General features: G+C 37.2%; 1 protein-coding gene across 4 annotated transcripts in view; it reads left to right on the top strand.

Moving 5' to 3' along the window:
- The window catches only part of ap3d1 (adaptor related protein complex 3 subunit delta 1), a 75,343-nt gene that overhangs the window by 36,823 nt on the left and 14,241 nt on the right, over nt 1–24,279 (top strand). Inside the window, exons 13-26 of one of the 4 annotated variants that reach the window (XM_052037686.1) lie at nt 393–541; nt 688–918; nt 1,597–1,828; nt 3,191–3,336; nt 8,255–8,399; nt 11,722–11,793; nt 12,097–12,172; nt 13,019–13,224; nt 14,732–14,808; nt 16,059–16,082; nt 17,222–17,369; nt 18,640–18,762; nt 19,509–19,562; nt 21,991–22,068. In XM_052037686.1, coding sequence (XP_051893646.1) covers nt 393–541; nt 688–918; nt 1,597–1,828; nt 3,191–3,336; nt 8,255–8,399; nt 11,722–11,793; nt 12,097–12,172; nt 13,019–13,224; nt 14,732–14,808; nt 16,059–16,082; nt 17,222–17,369; nt 18,640–18,762; nt 19,509–19,562; nt 21,991–22,068 — 1,761 coding nt within the window. The remainder of the gene's footprint in view (nt 1–392; nt 542–687; nt 919–1,596; nt 1,829–3,190; nt 3,337–8,254; nt 8,400–11,721; nt 11,794–12,096; nt 12,173–13,018; nt 13,225–14,731; nt 14,809–16,058; nt 16,083–17,221; nt 17,370–18,639; nt 18,763–19,508; nt 19,563–21,990; nt 22,069–24,279) is intronic. The other 3 variants (XM_052037687.1, XM_052037689.1, XM_052037690.1) reach the window with 3 other exon arrangements.

Below are 24,279 nucleotides of genomic sequence, written 5' to 3'. Positions count from 1 at the left end.
CATGAGTACCACCTATATCTTTTAATCCACTGAAAATTAGTTGAACTGTGTATAATTGCAGAAAAGTCAATTTTTATTGACATTTTATAAAATTGTTGGTTGATAATCCAGTTTTCTAGTCTTTTGCTTATCGATTTTGAATTGCGTGTTGCTGCTTGACCCACTAATTTGGAGTGGGTGGCTATTTTGCTAACCAGTGTAAGAGGCAAAAAAGCAGAACATTTAGACAGTTTTTGAAGTACAGGTAAAAGTAATGCATTTATCATATTATAAAGATTGTACTTTAGCATAGTATTGGATGTTAAATAGTACAAAATTGTGCTGTGATTTTTGAAAACTTTTAAGTTTATAATTTGCATTTAAATTTTGTTTTATTAACTCAAATGTTGTAGGTTTCAAAGAAGAATTTAATGGAAATTGTTAAGAAATTAATGATTCATGTAGATAAAGCAGAAGGCACAACGTACAGAGACGAACTCCTGACAAAAATCATTGACATTTGTAGTCAGTCCAACTATCAATACATCACCAATTTTGAATGGTAAGTTCTTAGCCACCATAAAGTGCATTTTGGTTGATTACCTCTATCTAACATACATTTTTGATATGTGCCAATGCTTTATAATTGATTCATGTTTTTGCTCCAAAACTTTTCTTACGTAGATAAGCTTCCTTTTTATATCATAGGTATATTAGCATTCTGGTTGAACTGACTCGACTTGAAGGAACGCGACATGGCCACCTAATTGCAGCTCAAATGCTTGATGTAGCTATTCGGGTGAAGGCTATCCGAGCATTTGCAGTATCACAGATGGCTATGTTGTTAGATAATGCCCATCTACTTGCTGGCAATATGCAAAGGAATGGAATTTGTGAAGTTCTGTATGCTGCTGCGTGGATTTGTGGTGAATTTTCAGAGTAAGTACTACCTAAAATACTTAAGGAAATTTAAGATAGTATTACAGTGGATGTATGTATTTTTATGCTGAAGATAGAAGATTTTGACTAGCAAATAGAACACTTGCATTTCAGGCCTTCAATTTATAAATTATTATTCTTGAGTCACAAACCAGAGTTGCTTAGTGCTCTCCCCTGGTAATAATTTTCAGTCCTTAGAATTTTCTCCCTGTATACCTCCATTTCCACTGCACCAGTTTGGTATTTCAACATTTTCCCACTCCAGCTCTCTGCAGACTTGTCCAAATAACATTGATGAACTTGGGGCAGTTTTGTATTGTAAGCCAGTACCTCTGAGAAATACACAGGCCCATTTCATAAAATGTATGTGAGGTTTTTAAGGTTGGAATCTTGTAAGTTTTGTTAGATAAAACTTATCTCACCAGAATTATTTCACAGGACCATTGGACTTGGAATAACCATTTGGTCTCTAAGTCTTTTCTGCCATCCAGTCAGATCTTAGTTCATCTGTGCCTTAATCACATTTACCTCTACTTGTTTCATGTTCCTGAATAACAACAATGATCTTTCAATCAGTCGGACAGCACTCCATTTTAACCCCCGTTGTGTCAACTATTTGGAAACCACTTGCAAGAAGAAACTACATTTAAGATTTTAACTTGTGTATGTGTTTACCAGACATCTTCAAGAGCCTAATCAAACACTGGAAGCTATGCTGAAGTCCAAAGTCACAACATTGCCAGGGCACATACAGGCAGTTTATGTGCAGAATGCTGCAAAGTTGTATGCATCAGTATTGCAGCAGCACGAGCAAGCAGGAGACAAGGAAGCTGCTGAGGAAATAACCCAAGTGTTGATTGACAAGCTACCCCAGTTTGTTCAGAATGCAGATCTTGAAGTGCAGGAGCGGGTACGTGAGCAGCATTTCCTTTCACAGTTTCACTGTAGACTTTGTAATCATCCTGCTATGCCCATCCTTGTATTGTCTTTGTCATATTCTTTACTTACCATTGTACATCTGCTCTGAGTTATTTTAACTGACGTTGGGTGTTTTGCTTTTCACCCAGCACCAAATTAGTAACCCACTACAAGAGTGTTTTTTTTTTCTTGTGCATTTTTCTCATCTCATGCAAACACCAAAGTTTTGTTAAGCTGCTCTTACTGGTGTCAATTTCTGATCATAATTGTTCAAAGGCGTTTTAGTCACTGACAGTATTTTAGTGAGGCTCTAACCATTCCTTCACTGACATCCTCATTGAATGCAGCAAAAATTGTTGGTTAGATGGAACTCTGACAGGTGGAATAAAATTTAGCCCATTATTTAGAGGCACTAAGATGATATGCAGTACCCCTGATACTTTCTTGGCTGACTGGATACCAAACTTCCAGACTTTTACTCCATTAAATTTTAAACATCCTAAGTAGAAATAGATTTTAGCTATGGTCAGTTGTAAAATGAGTGAAGTTTTTATTGTTGTGATCACATATAAAATCTTCAGCTGCAAATGACGTTTTCAGTACATTGCTAATATATTAACATCTTAATGATGAATATTTGGATCATTTTGTCAATGAAAAATGTTCTGGCATGTATTATTTTAATATCATCATATTGTTAATTGAAGTTGATATAATTTAATGTGATCAATTTATTGTGTTTGTTCAGTCACTTTGAAGGTAATCATGGCCAAATAGAAAATCTTGGAGAAAAACATTTTTTTTCATTTGGATAATACAAGCTGCAGTATCTATTAAGATTGTTATACTCAAGGAATCAGTGAAAACTGTAGGGTAATTTTTGGCCATACATTAACCATCATGATTCCAGGCAAAATTATTCACACACCACATTTTCAAAGCTAGAGAGTTAGCCATACTCTTTCTTAATATTAATGTAATGCCCACACTCACCAATTACCACTCTTAAATCAATAGATCTTGATTTGCAATTCTGCTGAAATGCATGAATTTGTTCCTATTAGGAATTTACATAGGGTGTGAAGAGCTTGTGTCATTAACGTGAAAATCTAACATAGTTCAAAAGGTATAACAATTTTAAACAGACATAATTGTTAGGCTGTGCCTTATGAATAGTAGACTTTGCTGTGATAGCTTACTGTTAATTGTGAGGCAATCCTGAAATTTTCTTTGAATTGCCATAGTTAGTTCAAATCTTCAGTCTTTAGCCAAGTATATTTAATAGATGGTGTAAATATGAATTGTAATATTATACATTTTTAATATTTTACGTGTTATTGACTTTTTGCTTCAGGCTTCATGTATTCTTCAGCTGATAAAATACATACAAAAGCTTCAAGCTAAGGATGTTCCCGTAGCAGAAGAAGTCATGGCTTTGTTTGCTGGCGAACTTAACCCTGTTGCTCCCAAAGCACAGAAGAAAGTCCCACTGCCAGATGGGTAAGACTTCTATTTTCACCATTTGAAAGGCACTTAACATAATCTACACCAATTTAATAAATGAGTTTTTTATAGTTGTGATCTTTTCTGTTATATAAATGAATGGCTGTTTAACGAGGGAAACTGAGTTACATTTGGGAAAATAAATAGCTATTATTTTCTAAATAAAAAGATTAATGTTTCACTTCACGGTTCATGCTACTGCTACAGAGTCTACTAGACTTATAGATTATTGATTAGCATCTTTACCTATTTAAAAGCTGCTGCTCCTTTGCAGTTCAACAGATGAAATGCCAACCAACCATATTGCCATATTTCATGGTTCATTTTAAAATCCCTACTGAGTTAAATGACCAGGCTTGGTGTTAGTGCATCCTTGAGTTGGAAAGAAGTCGGCCAAGATATGTGCAGTGATACTTGTCAGAGGGAATACATACATTGGCATCGAGTGATGACAAACTGATCTTGACCTTCATGTCCTCATTATCAATGTTGGAATGTTGCCTTCCCATCTCATCTAGTCTTGCATGAAATACAGTCACTTTGCTCAAAGATGTAACCAGCATCCAAAAGAGGTACTTTGGCATTTTCATGAGAGGAGAAAAATTAGATGTGGGTTGGGTGATTCCCCTGCACACCCCTCCACCCCACAAGTGATGCCTGATGTTCTGATATATTTTCCAGCATTTTCTGTTCTTATTAACTGCATTTTTCCAGTGTTTATTAATGTGGATGATTCCCTGTACTTTGGCCAAATAGGGCTGACGATCAAATTGGTTTCTTTACTTTTTCTGAGCAGCAAATTTATTGCTCTGTATATTAATCTAGTTTATTCCTATACAAACAATGACTTTGTTGTCAAAATATGATAAAGATTCATACATTTTCTAAACTATTAATACTAACAGTTTCTATGATGCTAACAAATAAGCATTGGAGGTAATGTTTTTTTTTCATTTTGGTAAGCACTGATAAATGTTAGCACCTATAACTTGAATGAGAAAACATGCTTCATAACATTGCAGTTTATTAATCTGCCATCAGATAACAGTTGTAAAATGGAGCTGTAATTGGGTTTTTCAATTTTTTTTAATGCAGTTGGATTTTTTGTTTTTTTAATGTAAAGAAAGAGCCAAATAGACTGCTTAAAGCAGTAACGTTTATATTATTGATTTAAGCATAATTATTATATAATTAGGCAGATGGTTACACAAGTTTTAAAGGTGTATTGTCACTGATAAATTGTCTGCCCCATCTCCATTCTTGATAAATAACAAGAAATAAATGCCTAAAGTATTATTTTTATGTAATTTTTTTCTCCTTTTGTTACAGTCTGCTTACTTTTATCAATATAAATTATAGACTTATGGGAGTTTCACCATCGATTCCTTATTCTAACTTGGATATAAAATCAAATAACCACCCTGGGTCTAAAGTGCAGAATTCCTAGTGTGATTAATACAAATTAATTTGCAATAATTCAGATAAATTTAAATATGGTAGTCAGAATGTAAATGTCAAGGGAAATACGTGATGTGGGCAGCATTTGTTTTTAACAAAAATACAATAAATGAGTTTACCAATGAGTTGCATTTTTAAACAGGAATTGAAGAATTTTTAATTAGGAAAGAATATTGTAACATCCCTTGCAGTGTCACATAATGCACATTGAGTAGAAACTGCCAACTAATTGGCTGTTTTCCATTATTTCATTAAATGTTTGTGAGGCTCAAGAAGCCAGATGAATCTGTGAAAGGCACTTTCGATCTTGCCCTTTCTCAATCTCTGGTTAGAACATAAGAACATAAAGAAACAGGAGCAGGAGTCAGCCATCTGGCCGTGGACGCAGGTCCACCTACCTGCCTTTTCCCCATAACCCTTAATTCCCCTACTATGCAAAAATTTCTCTAACTGTGTCTTAAATATATTTAATTGAGATAGCGTCTAATGCTTCCCTGGGCAGAGAATTCCGTAGATTCACTACTCTCTGGGAAAAGCAGTTCCTCTTCATCTCCATCCTAAATCTACTCCCTCGAATCTTGAGGCCATCTCCCCTAGTCCTAGTCTCACCTACCAGTGCAAACAACTTTCCTGCCTCTATCTTATCTATCCCTTTCATAATTTTATGTTTCTACAAGATTCCCTCTCATTCTTCTGAATTCCAGCGAGTATAGTCCCAGGTGACTCAATCTCTCCTCACAGGCTAACCCCCTCATCTCTGGAATCAACCTGGTAAACCCCTTCTGCACTGCCTCCAAAGCCAGTATATCTTTCCTCAAGTAAGGAAACCAGAACTGCATGCAGTACTCCAGGTGCAGCCTCACCAGTACCCTGTACAGTTGCAGCATAACCTCCCTGCTCTTAAATTCAATCCCTCTAGCAATGAAGGCCAACATTCCATTTGCCGCCTTGATAACCTGTTGCACCTGCAAACCAACCTTTTGTAATTCATGCACAAGCACTCCAAGTCCCTCTGCACAACAGCATGCTGCAGTCTTCCACCATTTAAATAATAATCTGATCTTCTATTTTTCCTTCCAAAGTGGATGACCTTGCATTTACCAACATTGTACTCCATCTGCCAGACTGTTCCCCACTCACTTAACCTATCTGTCTCTCTGCAGACTCTCTGCATCCTCTGCACAATTTTCTTTGCCACTCAGTTTAGTGTCATCAGCAAACTTAGACACGCTACACTTGGTCCCTTCTTCCAAATCGTTAATGTATATCATGAACAGTTGCGGGCCCAGCACCGACCCCTGCCGCACCCCGCTCACCACTGATTGCCAACCAGAGAAACACCCATTTATCCCAACTCTACCTTCTATTGCTTAACCAATCCTCTTATCCATGCTAATACATTACCCCCAACTTCATGCATCCTTATCTCATGGATAAGTCTTTTATGGCACCTTATCGAACACCTTCTGGAAATCCAAGTATACAACATCCATCTGTTCCCCTCTATCCACTGCGTTCATTATATCTTCAAAGAACTCCAGTAAGTTTGTCAAACAGGACCTGCCCTTCCTGAATCCATGCTGTGTTGGCCTGATGGAACCACTTCTATCCAGATGTCTCACTATTTCTTCCTTAATGATAGCTTCAAACGTTTTCCCAACTACAGACATTAAGCTAACTGGCCTCTAGTTACCTGCATTTTGCCTACGTCCTTTTTTAAACAGTGGTGTGATATTCGCTGTCTTCCAATCCGCTGGGACCTGGCCAGAGTTCAGAAAATTTTGGTAAATTATCACAAACGCCTCTACTACAACTTCCACCATTTCTTTCAGTAACCTGGGATGCATCCCATCAGGACCAGGGGACTTGTCTACCTTTAGGTCCACTAGTTTGCTCATCACTACCTCTTTAGTGACAGCGATTTTGTATCAACGTCCTCACCTCCCATCGCATCCAAAACATTTCTCTTTGGTATTTTAGACATGTCCTCCACCGTGAAGACTGACACAAAATAGTCGTTCAAGGCCTCAGCCATTTCCACATTACCCAATATTAATTCCCCCTTCTCATCTTCCAAGGGACCTACGTTCACTTTAGCCACCCTTTTCCACTTTATATAATTAGAAAAACTTTAACTATCTGTTTTTATATTTTGTGCTAGTTTACTTTCATAATCTATCTTCCCTTTCCTTATTGCTTGCTTAGTGGGTCACTGTGTTGCTTGCTGTGTCTTGAGGAATATCAGTCATTTAAATGAAGAAGCTTGGAATTATTTCATGATATTATTTCATTAGCCAGTGTTTTGATTTTGCAAAATGGAATTGGGTTGCAGTCAGGTTCAGGATCCCAGCCTAAAGGGAGTCTCTGACCGGGACAATCTAATCTGTGTTTTGGTGAATAAACACTACCTGTTTAACTTTTAAATTAGTCATGGACTGCACTTGTTATTAATACAGTTAATCAAAATAATATTGCCACTAAGTTGATGTATCATAATGATGTAGCTAGGAGATGTGTCCTAATGTAGAGTTTCTGTGATTGAATAAAACACTTGTTTTCTCCCCTCAAGAAATAAGAAGTAAACATGTCCTGAAATGTAGGATCATAGTAGGATTTCAGATCTCTTTACCCTCGTGAGCAGATTTGGGATGAGAAATCCACTTCTTTTGGTTGCTCCTAAGAAGCCCAAGCTACCTTCCTCTTACAGATAGTCAAAGTCGAACTGATTGTCAAATGCACAAGTACGTGTCTGCACAGGTGCAATGAAAAACTTGCTTGCAGCAGTATCACAGGCACATAGCATCATATAAGCAGCATTCAGAAAAGCATAAATTAAACACAATTTTTACGAGAAAGAATACAATTGTGACAAAAAAAAGTCCATTTTAGTGCAAAGTGGTCATACTGTTGTTAAATTGTAGTGATTAGGGTTGTGCAGGTTGGTTCAAGAACTGAATGATTGAAAGGAAGTAACTGTTCTAGAACCTGGTGGTGTGGGACTTCAGGCTCCTGTACCTCCTGTCCAATGGTAGCTACGAGAAGGTGGCATGGCCTGGATGGTAGGGGTCTTTAATGATTGATGCTGCCTTCTTGAGACAGCGCCTCCCGTGCACATATGAATTGCCGTACCAGGCAATGTCAGGATACTTTCAAAAGTACATCTGCAGAAGTTTGTGTTGAATTCTTGACAAAACCAAGTTCTGGCATGTTAGAGAAAAATGATTAAGCAGCCACAAATTCTAGAGAAAATACAGAATGCCTCAGATAAAATTAGATGCTCGTCCTCCTCCAAACTTGTGTCATTGTGGTAATATTTATGTGCGGGTGCAGCTGCCTTCCAGGTGCAAGGAAGCCTTTGAGAAACTAATTGTATAAGAGTTTGCATTTATGCCATGGATGACAAGACAAATATTATAGGTTCCAGATGAAAATGACATTGACTTCTCCTCTTCTTCAGGTTGGATCTTGATGCCTGGATTAACGATGCACCTTCAGAAAGCTCTTCAGATGATGAAAACACTAAGAAAACAGTCTTCCATGATGAGGACCAAAGAAATATCAGACATCGACAGCCAGAATTAGATGAAGATGAGCTTGCTAGGGTAATTTCTAACTTTAACATCTGAAAAGAAATCAATGACCCTGGATTCCTCTGAACTGTCCTGCAATATCCTATTATATAAAATATATTCGTATTTGTGGGGATTAATGATCCAAAATGACACCAGTATTGCTCAAATACATTTATTTTTATTCACCTACATCCAGTTGACCATATTACCCATAACTTTATCAGGATTGAGTCCTTTGAATATAACCTCACCAAGACCAGCTCTTCCCTATGAACCCAAACAGAGGTTAGGCTCATTGATTGATGACACATTGATCCCTGCCTGATCTAAAGTTGAGGTCAGGTTTTCTCTTGAAGACTATGGAATGCTTCTTGCTCTCTACTGCATAGAAGCAATGCTTCTGTCCTAATTTATACTAAAATTTCACTCTGAAATAAACTGTGGTTGGTATAGTTAGCTTAGAGCTGAAGGAGTGAAAATCATTCCCTCATTGTCTTCAGATTAATGCTGATAACAACATCAACAATGTCATTCTCATTGGTTCTGTAGACTTGTACTTTCATAATAAGGTCAGCTACAGAAACATTTCCTTACTGTAGGGTTGCTAAGGTTCAGTTTTTCCTATAGCGCACATCAAGTGAGTCAGCATTGTAACTAAGGTTCTCTGATTACTATTAGATGCATCGCTCTTAAACTGAGATTTTACCTTGCAAATTAGCAATCTCCAATCTCTCCTCTCCATTGTTGCCATCCCACTGGGTCTCCTTTACTCAATTAATCTGGACCCAACCTTGCCTACAGCACTGAACTGGCTTGCCTATGGATATCAATGCCTTCTTTGTAAGCCAACCACTGTCAGGTACAGTAACTCAAGACTCAATTTAAATCAATCACTTAATCCTCTCCTCCATAGAGGTGATGTTGAGCTTCCAATTCCCTATCATTTCAGTTCTCTATCCCACACCCACTCTTATGGCTTTTTTAAAAATGGGGTGTAAGAGGCCATTCATAAGCTCAAAACAGCACTTCATCTTCTGACTTGGCACATTATAGCCTTGGAGCCTTAACATTGAATTCAAAAATTTCAGTTAAAGCAGCCTATCCATTTTGTATTAGAATTGGCCAGTTCTGATGAAAGGTCATCAATCAGAAATGAACCCTTTCTCTCTCCACAGATGCTGCCTGACCTACTGAGCATTTCCAACATGTTCTGCTTTTAATCCTCTCCCACTCTGCTTTATGATCTACTTCTGTAGCACTTCACTCCTTTCTTGTTTTCATAAGCCTGTTGATGATACTCAGCTTTATTTCTCTGCCATCTTGGCATGAATATGTGTGCAGATGCCTGACAATTATCATCCAAGATCAGCAAGGATCTCTTTTGGCTCTGATCTGATCAGCTCAAGTGTGCCCTCATTAAGCTTTCATTCTAAATTTCAACACTTTTCCATCTGATTTTGTTTGGTAATTCCTTCAGGCAGTTCCCATTTGACCTTGTATTGAGTTCCAATCCCTAATTGTACCTGCTATATCAGTAAAATGGAAAATAGTGGTTTCTATTTTTAGGCATGTGATAATGGTGCACTTGGAAAATCACAGAATGACCAGGCAGAGGGCAGTACAAATTTATGGAAAGGAAATGGTATTTGACAAATTTATTAGTCTTTTGAAGGTGTACTGGCTGGGGAAACAAGGAAAAGTACTACAAGTAGTTAATGTAATATATTTATTGTCAGAATACATTAAATAAGATGTTATTCAGTAGTAGGCTGTAATTAGTGGAGTGCAATACTTGGGCCTTGGCTGTTAAAAATCTCTGTCAGTGACTTAAGTGAGAAGACCAAGTAATAAAAAGCTGGGTCAGAAGGCAAGCGGTGGGGAGAAACATGGGAACTGTAAAGGGTCATAGACCAGTGAGTGTTTATATAAAGTGGTACGATATTGGGAAGTGTGAAATTATCCACTGATAGAAGAGTGGCAAGGCAGAATTTTTTTTAAGAAGGTTGAGAAACTTGGGTGATTTGGGATGCATGTACCCAAAATAGAGTTAACATGCAATTATGGCAAGCAATTAGACAAGCGGTCTCTTCGAGTTAGGAAATCTTGTTGCAGTTACGTCGAACCAATGATGTGACATCACATCATAATTTTGATCTCATTACCAAAGGGAAAATATAATTTGCCATCAGGAAATACAACAAGCTTTCATGAAATTTGGTTCATGACATAATTGAATTTTCTGATGTCAAGAGATGGTTTGAATGGACTTAGATTCTCTGGAACTTAAAAAAAAATGCAGAGTAACCTCATTGAAACCTATTACTTTCATGAAGGCTTGATAAAGAGGGCTAATGCTTAGAGGCTTTCCCAGAATGGAATTAAATATTGTCATCTCAATATGAAGGTCTGGCCATTTAGAACAGATGGGATGACACTTCCAAGGGTTTGAAATCATCAGCCCAAGAAGGTTTTAGATGCTCAATCAAGCATTACATTCAAGCCTGAGTTTATTAGATTCTTTGGAAGTAAAGCATTCAAGGATTCAAAGTAGTATTGACACCGAAATTCACTCATAATCTTATTGAACTTCTGTAGCTATCAAGTCCTGACCACCACCACGATTGCCCATTGCTGCCCCAACCTTATCCACGTGTTTCACCTCTTGGTTATGTTTATGCCGTCTTTGTCAATCTCCTCTGTTTTGTACTTAAATTGCAGCTTGTCCTATATAAATTTTACACAAGTTGATATTAATTTGTGCTTATTGGCTCCTATTTGTTAATTTCTAAATTTTCATCTACAAATTCTTAGTCTTCCTCCTCCCAGAGTTTTCATCCTATATTTTGAGGATGTGCTGAATGAGTAAATAAGGAACAGGTGAAAGCAGTGGATATATTTGTTTACAAATCTATTGTCGCAACTCAAATACCTGCAATTTCCTTTCTTTTCCTAATCACTGCATTACACTTTTCATTGCCGGGTATTTGCATTGTAAAATGCAGTAACTGTACCATATCATCTCACTCGTCATAACCCCCTGCTTCAGTATTTATTATCTGCCCAATCTTTCTCTCCAGTGCTTGGTTCTGATGATTCTCGCACAAATTGCTAAGGGATTTTTTTTATCGTCTTGTAGGTGCTATATTTCCCTGAATTGCCTTTGGAAAATCCACTTGGATAAAAAAGTTAACATAGCATAACTAAATCACAAATAAGCATTTGCTTAAGTTCCAGTTTTTAGATCCACTGGTGGCAAAGCCAGAACCTGTATATTTTGGTGGTTCAGGAATTGTTAGCACATTAGGAAGCTTCAAATAAAATACAATATGTGAAGTAATTTTTCTCATCCTAGAGGCGAGAAGTAAGAAAACAAGAACAGGCAAACAATCCATTTTACATCAAAAGTTCTCCATCTCCTCAGAAGGTGAGTTGAGCACACACTTTTTTTTCTTGCTGCATTTTCTTTTCAGTACTGTGGTCATGATGCAGCTTCAATTGGCTCTTCTAGCTATTGGAAATTTTAATATCTTAAAGGTAAAAATCTCAAGTGAGCTTCAATTAAAATACTCTGAGCAGTTCCAGAGTATTGCTACACATGAACCAAAGGAAGAAAATGTCACATTTGATAAGCATATGAAGCTTTTCCATTTATGGCAATATTTTAGTAAACGTGAACTTGTGCTAAACCACAAAGATGAGAATCACGATGATTAATGTTTATTTTCAGAATTACCAGGATGCTAGTGGAGTGGAACACATACCTGTGGTGCAGATTGATCTTACGGTGCCATTGAGAGTACCAGGTAATTGATGCAACAATTAGTTCTGGGTTTCTAGGTTCCATTTACTGAATGTAAGGTAGTTCCTATTTGTTACAATAATTGATGATGATTTTTCAATCCCAAGTTTTTTTTTCTACACAAAATGGAAGAAATCTAGTGGAGCTGATTTTCTTCTAGTCTATGATTTTATAGCTGAACATTAGCACAAGGTAAATTTATTTGTTTGGGTAGATAAGATCTTTATTAGTCACATGTACATCGAAACACACAGTCAAATGCATCTTTTGTGTAGAGTGTCCTGGGGGCAGCCCGCAAGTGTCACCACGCTTCCGGTGCCAACATAGCATGCCCACAACTTCCTAACCCGTACGACTTTGGAATGTGGGAGGAAACTGGAGCACGCTGAGGAAACCCACGCAGACACTGGGTGAACGTACAAACTCCTTACAAACAGCAACGGGAATTGAACCCTGGTCGCTGGCGCTGTAAAGCGTTACGCTAACCGGTACATCACCTGCTCTGTGAAGTACCATTCTGTTTGTCAAACTATAGTTAGAAATTCTGGGAACTTGCTGAGCAAAACAAAAATGAGTGCAAGACCACAGATCCCTCGAGGGTAGGTGGAGTGGCAGAGTGACCTGCTATCCGCCAAAATATGATGTTATTTTATGCTGGTAATTAACATAGCCTACTGTCTATATATTATTTGAGAAAGTTTCAATATTAATAATGTGCTTTGAAAGTTTCAAAGTCAGCACATCAGAGATGCAAATGTTTTGAGAAGTCGTGATTTCACTTAAATTCTCTGAAGACAGTTACTTGTATATTGTTTAGATGCAGTGATCTATGTTGTATTGATGTGCACAGGAATGCCTTTGTCAGATCAGTATCTTAAACTGGAAGAAGAGCGCAGACAACAGCAGAAACGGGATAGAGAGAAAAAGAAAAAGAAACAAAAAAGAGACAAAAAAGACAAGAAAGGCAAACGTCGTCACGATTCGCTTCATACGGAAAGCGATGAAGATATTGCTCCAGTTCATCATGTTGACATTATCACTGAAGAAATGCCTGAAGTTAGTTTTTAAACCTTCTCATTTAGTACTCTTTGCTTTCAGGTGTAGTTCAGTTTAAGTGGTTGACTGTCCTGGCACTCTGTTGGATAGAATTTAGTCTGTACAAAAAAAAATGATGTATAGCTAACAAATTGGCCCTAAAAGCTCTCACTGAAACAATTTAAATACAAGTTAGACTAATAGTTTTATAAAAAACAAAAAATATTCATCGCACCTCCTAGGTGTACCCAGTGATTTTACTTTTATGGTGTCAGCACATTCACTCATGCTGGAAACCCATGTTCACTGTGGGTTGCTGAATTAAATTTCCTAGGTAATTTTAATGTAGTGCTAAGGGTGTACTGCTCTGGTGCATCTTTAATTGAGATTTAATTCAAGCCAACTTTTCTGCAAACTAAATTTCAAGATCCTGTCTCACTTTTTAACAAGATATACAGGTATTGCAGCCAATCATCCTATACAATCAAGCAACATCAAAGAAATAGATTAATTAGTCAGGAATTACATTTGTACTTAAGGAAATCTATCTGCATATAGGCCACCCTGTTTGCCTAATTATATCAATGCACATCAAAAAGCTTTTGTGAAAGTATTAGGACCAATTTTCCAGGAAGCAGCACAGCTCCATATAAAGGCAGCCATTTCTCTGTCTCTTAAAATTGAGTGGTTTTTGCTTTTTTATCTTGCTTTGTCCTTGCATTCCCCTCATCTCCTGTATACAGTAAGTTCAGCACTGTTCAGTAATGCAGGCTTACTGTGGTGCCTGTTCTCTCCGCCTGTTCTTATTGTTCTACGTGCAGTTGCATTCACTTTTTCCTCATGTTCTTACTTTCTCTCATTCTCCCTTATTCTGCTGTGCTCACTCTCTCACATTAGTTTGGTAATGTTTAATAATTTGGAAATTACGTATGCTTGTTTTCCATATTCCAAAAGTTAGTATTTTTAGTGATATACCCAATTGTGGTGGTGTTTAATAAACTGGTAGACTACAGGTGACGAGAATAGCTGAACCACACTTGTTTTATTAAGGTCAATATACTATCCATCACATTTCTATTAATGTACTTCAAAAGATGTCCCATAAATTAGATTGTAAATGTTCAGTTGAGATTGTTGCATTTCTTTTTCTTGCAGAGCCTTTCTAGCTTTTATCATAATAGACTTTTGCATAGTAGATGCCATACTTAATGAATATAATGTTCCAAATTTATTCTTCATTCTCTTTTAATATATTCTCTAGTTCCATTTTCAATATGAAATCTGGGGAGATTTTTTTCATACACCATCATTTCTTCTGTTTGCTCAATCTACAAAACCACCTAATTGTCATTGCTGTAAAATGAGAGCAATGCAGTTGGTTGGGCCCCATTGATGCTTTGTATTGAAGTGAAGTGGTTAGATAGAACTGGGGCCTCAAATGACAAGGAAAAGTCTAGGATACTTTATTGCTTTTCAGACAAAATTTTAATGACCAAAGTATGATTTTCATGATTATTGTTTTTTTTAGAATGCCTTGCCAAGTGATGATGATGATGACAAAGACCCTAATGATCCATACAAAGCATTAGATATTGATTTAGATAAGTAAGTATACATTGATATTTTTGTCAAACTTATCACAAAGCCAAGAAATGAATAATTTTGAAGCATAGTATTTATTCTTTTGCAGCTAATGTTTAAGAAAGCTGTTTAATAGAAATTATTAGTGGTATATGTGTCCTGTAAAAGTAGGGTCATTCTTGAGTACTGGAGTCTCACAATTGTATAATTAGCCTGAATAAGAAAATTTGTTAATGTTTGCTGTCAATTTCTGTGCACTGAAATAAATTCAGCCAGTATTTTTTACAGCAGATGATTTCATATTTACCAAAAAAATATGAAATTTATATTTCTTGTTTTATCAAATTTAAATGCTTTAGAAAGACTGTAATTTTACATCTATTTCTCTCAGATACTCTTTGTCCTCTTTAGATCTGGTTCTCTTTAGATCTGGTTCTCTTTCTCTTGTTTTCCTTCCTTGCTACTGTATAGCTTCCAATAGAGCTTTGAGTGGCCAGGTTTACATCTTGGAGCTGGCTGGCTGGTATTGCATCAAATGAGTCACATGAGCTGACTTTCTATTTTTGTTTCCTCTTAATCCCTTCCTCTTTTACATTCTTGGTCACTAGCCCCAGGATGTGCAGCCATCATCAAATCTTTGCCCAGTAGGAAATTATAAAGCACATGAGCAGCATTTAGTAAAATACATAAATATTGGAAAAATGTACTGAATTTGCACCATTGACAAAATCCTTCTTGATTTACATAATATTGCAAACATAAATTACATATTAATTAACCTTGGAAGATAATTGACTGAATTTGTGATACTTTTTAACATGTCAGACTTCTTAATATTGAATGGGTCATTTATCTTATAAATTATGTGAATGCACATAGAAGATTTGACACAATAAGTTTCTCAATATCCCCCTCCTCCTTCCCCCACCCCTGCCCCCAAACTCCCCCACGCACCTGTACCTTAATTTTTCAGTAACTGATTTCATATTATACCTCTGGAGTTTAGAGCCTTTGTTCATAAGCTATTGATTTCTAATGTAAATACAGTGCCAGCTGAATGTGTTATGGTAACATAACACTTTATATAGCATCAATGATAAGTTCTATAATTGATCCAAAATGAATGTCACATTTATGGCTATTTAATACTTCTGTGACTTTTTTTTCCCCCTCTCTCTATACATTTAATATTCTGCTCCATGTTTTCCTGTCATTCTTTCTCTGTCATTCTTTCTACTGCTCGCACAACCATCTTCTTTGTGTCCCAACAAAAGTCTAAATCCTATGAAAAAAGGAAGGTATGTAAAATGTAAAATTGTGTTTTAAACTTATTTGTGATCTTGTATCAATCAGTTTGAGTTGAAGATGGGTTTGACGGTTTTTAAAGATTTAACCCTTTGATATCAAGAGCGTAATATACAATATGGAAAAAAAATGTCAAAGCCAACTAATGGCAAGTGCATTCAGTTTTGGACTACTCTCTTGATGCATTTATAGTCACAATTTCAGTGGTCAAAGGGTTAAACACAGCTTTGATATGGGCATATGCCGTGCAGTTATTGATCTTGAGTGGAAATTACATTTATAAATTAGTTTCAAATTTTTATTGTTCACTGACTCTTTCATTGTGTCTCACAATATCACAAAATGGGCAATTTCTATTTTGCTTGTATTCATACATTAATGTTGAGTTTGTACTTTCCTTACATTTGAATACTTGATAAAGGGCTTTGTTGATTCCTGTTGTGTTCTTTGTGGATTAGGCATGTTGGTGTTCTGACCGTTTGTGCAATATTGATATGTTTTCATATTTCAACCAACATTTTCATATTTTCTGAGTTTGATAAACTCTTCTCAGCATTCTACCTTCAAAATTTGTAAATGTTTTACATTATTTCTTTCTGATTATGTGCACACTAACAAGATACCTGTTATTTTCTGTTGTCTATCAGCTTTCGTATGTTCATTTATTTTCTCATTCCATTAGAATGCTTCAGAAATTTTAATGGCTTAGTATCTCCCACCTTCATCCTCTGATGCTTGGTAATAATAGCTACCCAGAAACACCAGTCTTCCTTTTCATAATTCATCAGTGCAATAATTTTGATTGTATTTTGTATTGTTTTTAAAAGCAGTCCTCTAAGAAAGTTATGTTGTCAAAAATGTTGGCCAAACAAAATAGTTTCAGCAGAGACAACTCTTGTAAATACACATGTACTGAGAATTGTCTTTATCATACTGTCTTGCAACTATTAACTTGGATTTTACTACTTGTGTGAGTTCACTTGTTCCGTAAATAATATGCAGAAGTTTGTTTTACTATGTTTGATGAATCTAAAATGGTGGAATGGTGAATGGGAATCCACATTTTTTCATTTCTTTCATAGTTTTATGAAACTAATAGCCACTTAATTGTAAATCTTAATACATTTTAAAGGCCTTTGACAGATAATGAAAAGCTGCCTGTGAGGACACACCGAGTGACTGAAAAGAAGTCACCAGAAGTTGAAGCTGCTCCAGTAGAGGAAAAAATCAAAAAAAACCTTAAGAAGGCAAAGAAAGAAAAGAAAGACAAAGAGAAAAGGGTAAATTCAAATTGTTTTAATGCTTTAAATAGTTTATGAAACTGTTGGCCTCTACCAGCGTTTAAGGTGGGATTTTCAGAAGTAGCATAAATGATAGATTCTCTGAATCTCAAAAATCTAATTCTGATTTACTTGGACTAATGTTAAAGTAAAATATTAGTTCTAATTAGTTACAAAACTACACTGAATTTAATGATTTATTCCCCATCTAGCTCCCAGTGGCTGGAATAGTTTGAATGCATTGTGGGTGCAAGTTGGCCCAAACTTCAACAATGTCTGATTCTCAGTGCAGCTGGCCAATGATTTTCTATGGAACTGCCAGCTAGCCATCAATGCTATGTAAGCCGTCGGAGGGAAAAGCTTGACCCAGCACTTGTACTGTGTTAATGACCTGAAAATGTTAAATGCTGAATGAATGTGAAATTGTCAACAAAGTTGTATCTGTCTTCTGTACTTTAACTGGCATTTTTAAAAAAAACCTTCATACATAAAATGAGGTTTTAAATTTACTGCAAGATATTATTTACTGTAGACGCTCTGAATGTTAATTCTAGTGGTGTAAATTTGTTATTTTAAAGTCAGTTCAGTTGCTTGGACGTGTACATAAATCAGTGTATCTGAGGTTTTACAGATTACTTGTGTTACAGTAATAAAGCATGCTTAATGAAGCATGAAATACAGTGGCATGCATTTAAACAGCTCAAAGTCTTCGTATCCTTTTAGCACATTGAAGAATTCATTCTTGCTGAATGACCTTATTTTAACAGCGGTAAAATTTCTATTCTAGCTATCACTCCCTTTTAGGGCCTTGTAGAGACAGGAACTGCAGCTAAGAACCACCATTTTTTTTACCACTACTCCTTTTCTGAAAACTTTATGAAACTTTTTCCTTGTGGTAGTTTGTTGTAAGTTTTTGGACAGCTTGTCATAATTTGTTGAGGACAAATGCAATGTGTATTGCCATATCTCAATGCAATACAGGAGCTACCCTGAAATGCTTCAAAATTAAATAACTTTTAGATAAACTGGTTATGTTTGCCATCCAGAAATTTTGCAGTAAATCACTAATGCTTGCTGAATAAGCTTCAGTTGATTAAATGTTTAAATCTGACCCTAGGTTTTCAATTCAAGCAGCAAGAAAGGTAGCCCAGGGTCACATTTCTGTTGATCAGGTAGAGCCTTGGCTTGCTGTTAGAGAGAGGAGAATTGAATGAGTTTGTGCATAAGTGATTAATATTTTGTTTGTGTGCTGTCTGTTCTCTTACTACAGAAAAGTAGAGAAAAAGTTAGCAAAAAGCATAAAAAGTCTTATGAAAATCCAGAGAATGAACATGCTGAACCTGAAGAAATTATTGCACCAACATCAAAAGAAGAAAATGAAAAATCCAAAGAGGTAAGTATTGTGCTGTAACTTTAATAGTGTGGAGGTCACAAAGGTATGTATGAGGTTTTGAGCAATAGAAAGACTGAGTGCTTTGGCCACGATGGTATGGAGATAGTGTAATTGAACGCATGCTGTCTTTCTGCTTCAATGCTGAGAGAACAACTTGGTGTCAGTCACCAGAATAAAACTGAAACTGATTGTATAACTGGGTGATATCCTCAACAAAGGTGGGAGAGAGATTACAAAGAGTGGTGGAAAGAGCTGTGTGCTGATATTGTTCAGGTGGAGGCTGACCCCATGTTACTGAAGGACAGTATGTGATTGAGGAAGAGGAAAGGGTTAACAGTAGACCTGTGGGAACTCAAGGTATTGGTGCATTGAAGACATCCATTGCTGGAAATGCTGTATCTATGGTTGCATAGGTAAGAGGAGAACCAAGTGAGGACAGTTCCAATGATCTGGACAATTGGAGAGACATTGCAATAGGAAGTTATGATCATCAAAAATATAGATAAAGGAGAAAAAATAAATTCTCCTGTCACCTCCCTGTCTGACTGAAGCCTCAGAATATTTTCTTGATGAATTTGATAAGGGCTTCTTCAAATTATGAAGGTCTTTAGTGCTGTGGTAGAGATATAAATCTCAGTGAAGAGATTCAAACAGTGATTTGGAGCAAAGTCTCTTGCTAATTAAAAGCTGGTTAATTTGTGCATTTCATTGTCAGAAATCTTGATCTTGATTTTTTTTTGTTTCAGGGATCAGATCTCGACTTCTGGCTGTCTAATGCTCCAGTACAAAGCAAATCAGAGGTTAGTAAACACAAGGTTCATTCACTCCTTAACCAGCCATGTCAGCTTGTGTTCCTCGAGTTGGATGATTTGCTTACAACAAATTCTCAACCCATAGCTAGCAGTTTTAATTTATTTATTGGACCAAGGCATGAACCGCAAACAACATGCTCTAAGATAAAGAAAGGTCCCTATATGACAAAGGCAAATTAAAACATGTAATGTGAATAATTGGAGGAGAGAGTAAGACCATGAGACAGAAGCAGAATTAGGCCATTCGGCACATCGAGTCTGGTCTGCCATTCGATCATGGCTGATTTATTTTTCCCTCTTAACCCCATTCTCCTGCCTTCTCCCTGTAACCCTTGACACCCTTACTAATCAAGAACTTATCAACCTCCACTTTAAATACACCCAATGACTTGGCCTCCACAGCCCTGAATGAATTCCACAGATTCACCGCCCTCTGGCAAAAGAAATTCCTCCTCATCTCTGTTCTAAAGGGACATCCTTCTGTTCTGAGGCCGTGCCTTCTGGTCCTAGACTCTCCCACTACTGGAAACATCCTCTCCACGTTCACTCTAATATTCAGTAGGTTTCAGTGAGATTCTGTTCCTCCCCCACCCGCCCCCCACCATCCAGCTAAACTCCAGCGACTACAGGCCCATAGCCATCAATTGCTCCTCACGCATTAACCCTTCCATCTCCAGGATTATTCTTGTAAAGCTCCTCTGGACCCTCTCCAACGCCAGCACATTCTTCCTTGGATATGGGGCCCAAAACTGCTCACAGTACTCCAAATGTGGTCTGACCAACACCTTACAAAGCCTCAGCATCACGTCCTTGCTTTTATATTCTTGTCCCCTCGAAATAAATGCTGATGTTGCATTTGCTTTCCTTACTACCAACTCAACCTGCAAATTAACCTTTAGGGAATCTTGCACTAGGACTCCCAAGTCCCTTTTGCACCTCTGATTTCTGAATTCTCTCCTCGTTTAGAAAATAGTCTACACCTTTATTCCTTTCACCAAGGTGCGTGACCATACACTTCCCTATGCTGTATTCGATCTGCCACTTCTTTGCCCATTCTCCCAACCTATCTAAGTCCTTCTGCAGACTACATGCTTCCTCAACATTACCTACCCTTCCACCTATCTTTGTATCATCTGCAAACTTGGCCACAAAGCCATCAATTCCGTCTTCCAGATCATTAACATATAACGTGAGAAGTAGCAGAACTAACGCCGACCCTTGAGGAACACCACTAGTCACCAGCAGCCAACCAGAAAAGGCCTTCTTTATTCCCACTCTTTGCCTTCTGCCAGTCAGCCAGTCTTCTATCCATGCTAGTACCTTTCCTGTAATACCATGGGCTCCTATCTTGTTTAGCAGCCTCATGTGCGGCACTTTGTCAAAGGCCTTATGAAAATCCAAGTAAGCAACATCCACTGCTTCTCCTTGTCTATTCTGCTTGTTACTTCCTCAAAGAATTCCAACAGATTTGTCAGATAAGATCTCCACTTAAGGAAACCATGCTGACTTCAGCCTATTTTATCATGTGTTTCCAAGTACCCCGAAAGCTCATCCTTAGTCAAGTAGGTCTGTTATCAAAGTGAAGTGGCAGATGCTATCTAAATTACAAAAATATTATTACATTTGGGTGGAGGGAGGGGGTGGAAAGAACAAAAAACATTTAAAACAAGATTTTAATGGTTCACAAATAAAGGAAGTTTGTTTTACGAATTCACTGGTTACTAAAATTGACATCACAAGTAAATAATGTCACAAGATTGGCACGCAGAATAATGAGTTTGTATCCAGAAATAACTGCTATAAAAATAAGCTGATAAAGCTGAACTAGTGTAGGACCTTAGACTACATTTAGAGTATTCTCTACTATTTAGGGTTTCTCATTAATGGAAAGTATATAAAAACAAACATGAAAAAGGAACATCTTAAATTCACCAGAATATTACCAGTGATGAAGGTTACAATTGTAAGATTACCTGTAAGTGGAGGATTTGTATTCAGAAAATATTACCAGCACCAGGTACAGCGGTGAATTTGGAACACCGAGACTAAGAACTCATACCATTGTAATTAATTGTGAAGTTGAATCTGCTAATTCTAGTGCCTAATTTAATGATGGAGAAATTACCATGAAAGCTGTTAGTTTATTTGAAAGTACCCTAATAGTTCACTTGCATATTATAGAAGGGCTAATAAGCAACTGAGACACTCACACATTTGACCAGATATAACCTTGATATATTTCCTAAATCTGAAAAATGCCAAAACTTTATATTGTGCTGGCATTAAAACATTATTCTGTAGATTTAGCATTCCATTTGCAGGTTGAGTTGGTTTTTAATAAGAACTGAAATTGTGGAGAAAATTATTGGGTAATTAGATAAAATTCAGCAGTTGAAAAGTTTTGATGTTTTTACAGATAGAATCACTTAAAAATGAAGAGACATCTGAAGTACAAGAAACATCAGAAGCAAAAGAAAAAGAGGAAGAGGAAGCAGTAAGTTTCAATGTATTTAAAGACTGATCTTGCAACTCACGCTTGTGCTTTAGTACAAAATAATAATTTTTTTCAGTAAGGTTCAGTAGACATAAGATTTCCATGATGAAATTCTGCATTGTTGCTATTCAACTAGTATGAATATTTGCTACTGTAGATCCTTCAACTTTTTCATTGCAATCAACTTCCCTGGGATGCAGTCTGGGGTTGCTGCTTTTCTTGGTATGCATTAATGACATTATGTACAGGACAACACTTCAAAATTATCACATACTACTAAACTTGAAAGTGCAGAAGTATTAACAAGGTGAGTGATGTACTTCGCAGCATGCAGACAGGATGCTAACATGAACGGATTTCTGGCAGATGAATTTGACACTGAGAAATGTAAAGTGATATGTTTTGATAGGAAGATTGGCAAATGAATAGTTTCAGAGAGGAACACAGACCTGGGTGACAGGATAGGTTGAAAAAGCAATTTTAAAAACACTTGAGCAACACACAATGCTGGAGGAACTCAGCAGGTCAGGCAGCATCTATGGAGGGAAATGGACAAGCTTCAAAAAAGCTTGTGGAATCCTCGTTCTTGTAAATGGAAGGCATGGAGTTCAAGATAAGATCAGATAGCTTTATTAGTCACATGTACATTGAAACACACAGTGAAATGCATCTTTTTGCATAGAGTGTTCTGGGGACAGCCCGCAAGTGTCGCCATGCTTCTGGCGCCAATGTAGCATGCCCACAGCTTCCTAACCCGTACATCTTTGGAACATGGGAGGAAACCCACGCAGACACGGGGAGAATGTACAAACTCCTTACAGACAGCAGCCGGAATTGAACCTGGGTCACTGGCGCTATAATAGTGTTACGCTAACCGCTACACTACCATGCCTGCCCAAGGGAGTTGGTTTGAGTTCTAGTTCTTCCATAACCCAAGAGTTTTATTTACAATTTTGGTTTCGGTACAATAGGAAGGATATAATGGCTCTACTAATGGCGTAGAAATGATTTAATGGACTGGGATTCTGTTCATATAGATTAGTGCTTCAGTTATGTGGAACTGTGGGAGCTGGGATTGTTTTCCTTGGTTGACAGGTGAGTTGATATTTTCAGAATAGGGATTCTAGACAAAGTGAATTTAAGGTGATTGATGAAAGTAGCAGGAGTAATGGAATAAAACCTTTCTTGTACAGGGTGGAGTTGTAGCCTGATGGCCAGTTGTGTGTGGGTGGACATCGGGTTTGAGAGCAGAGTTAGGGACTGTACCCGAGTGGAGAGAAACCCACTTAGAATGTCAGTGAACATGGGTATCAGGAATTTGTTTGACTATATTACAGTATATTCAGTTTGCCAAAATGTTTATCATGAATGCAGTGACTTGGGGACAATAATTGTGTTACAGTTGTATTGGGTCCAGTTGGTGAGGTCGGTAACCACATTAGTTTCTCTTGGCTCAACAGCTCCACCAGCAGGAGTGTAATAATTCTCCAGTTATTTACAAAATGCATGTAAAAATAGCTGAGTGGGTACTTCAGTATAGTTCTCACTATTTAAAACAGTTGTGTTTGTGCAATGGAGATTTACTTGTTAAGCATAATGTGGAAAATTTATCTGAAATTTAAAGTCTGTTGGGTTTAGAATCACTGAGTTTTTCTGAATTGTTTTTATACTGCGAGGGCATGGATTCAAATTAAATTTTATACGAAAGACAAGACTGTAATTTTTTCCTACTCCTTTATCCTGCACCAGAATAAGGATAAAACCAGCCAGACAGAGACGAAATTTACTTTGCAAAGTTGCTCCCAGCCCATTTGAACTTGCAGTGTTCTCCTTTTGCATGTCTGGGAACCAGTGTCTAAATTGTGAAATATGCCCCATGTAAGCCAAGTCGCTTTCTGACCAAGTCCGCCTCATGATTCATATTTTACTAAATACCAGACTACTCCATCATGATCCCTGCAAGTGTATCCTCTCCCACCAGCAGATCAGACCCACCAGAGCATGGGCAGGGAGATCACCTGTTCACCTCTACCATCTTCTCAGTTGGAAGAAGCACTGAAGTTGTCAAGAGAAAAGAATCTACCGAAGCTGGATTGAGTCCATCATTATGTAGTTCAAAAGCAGCACTGGCTGCATTGGGGGAACCCTGAAGGATATAGCTGTTCAACCAGACCTATTTTTGATGGTGACCAAGCAAAGCCAAGACAGGAA

The sequence above is a fragment of the Pristis pectinata genome, chromosome 24 (genome assembly GCF_009764475.1).
Source record: "Pristis pectinata isolate sPriPec2 chromosome 24, sPriPec2.1.pri, whole genome shotgun sequence".
Lineage (NCBI taxonomy): Eukaryota > Metazoa > Chordata > Chondrichthyes > Rhinopristiformes > Pristidae > Pristis > Pristis pectinata.
Note: the sequence above shows the minus strand (reverse complement) of the source record. Positions and strands in the feature narration are given on the sequence as shown.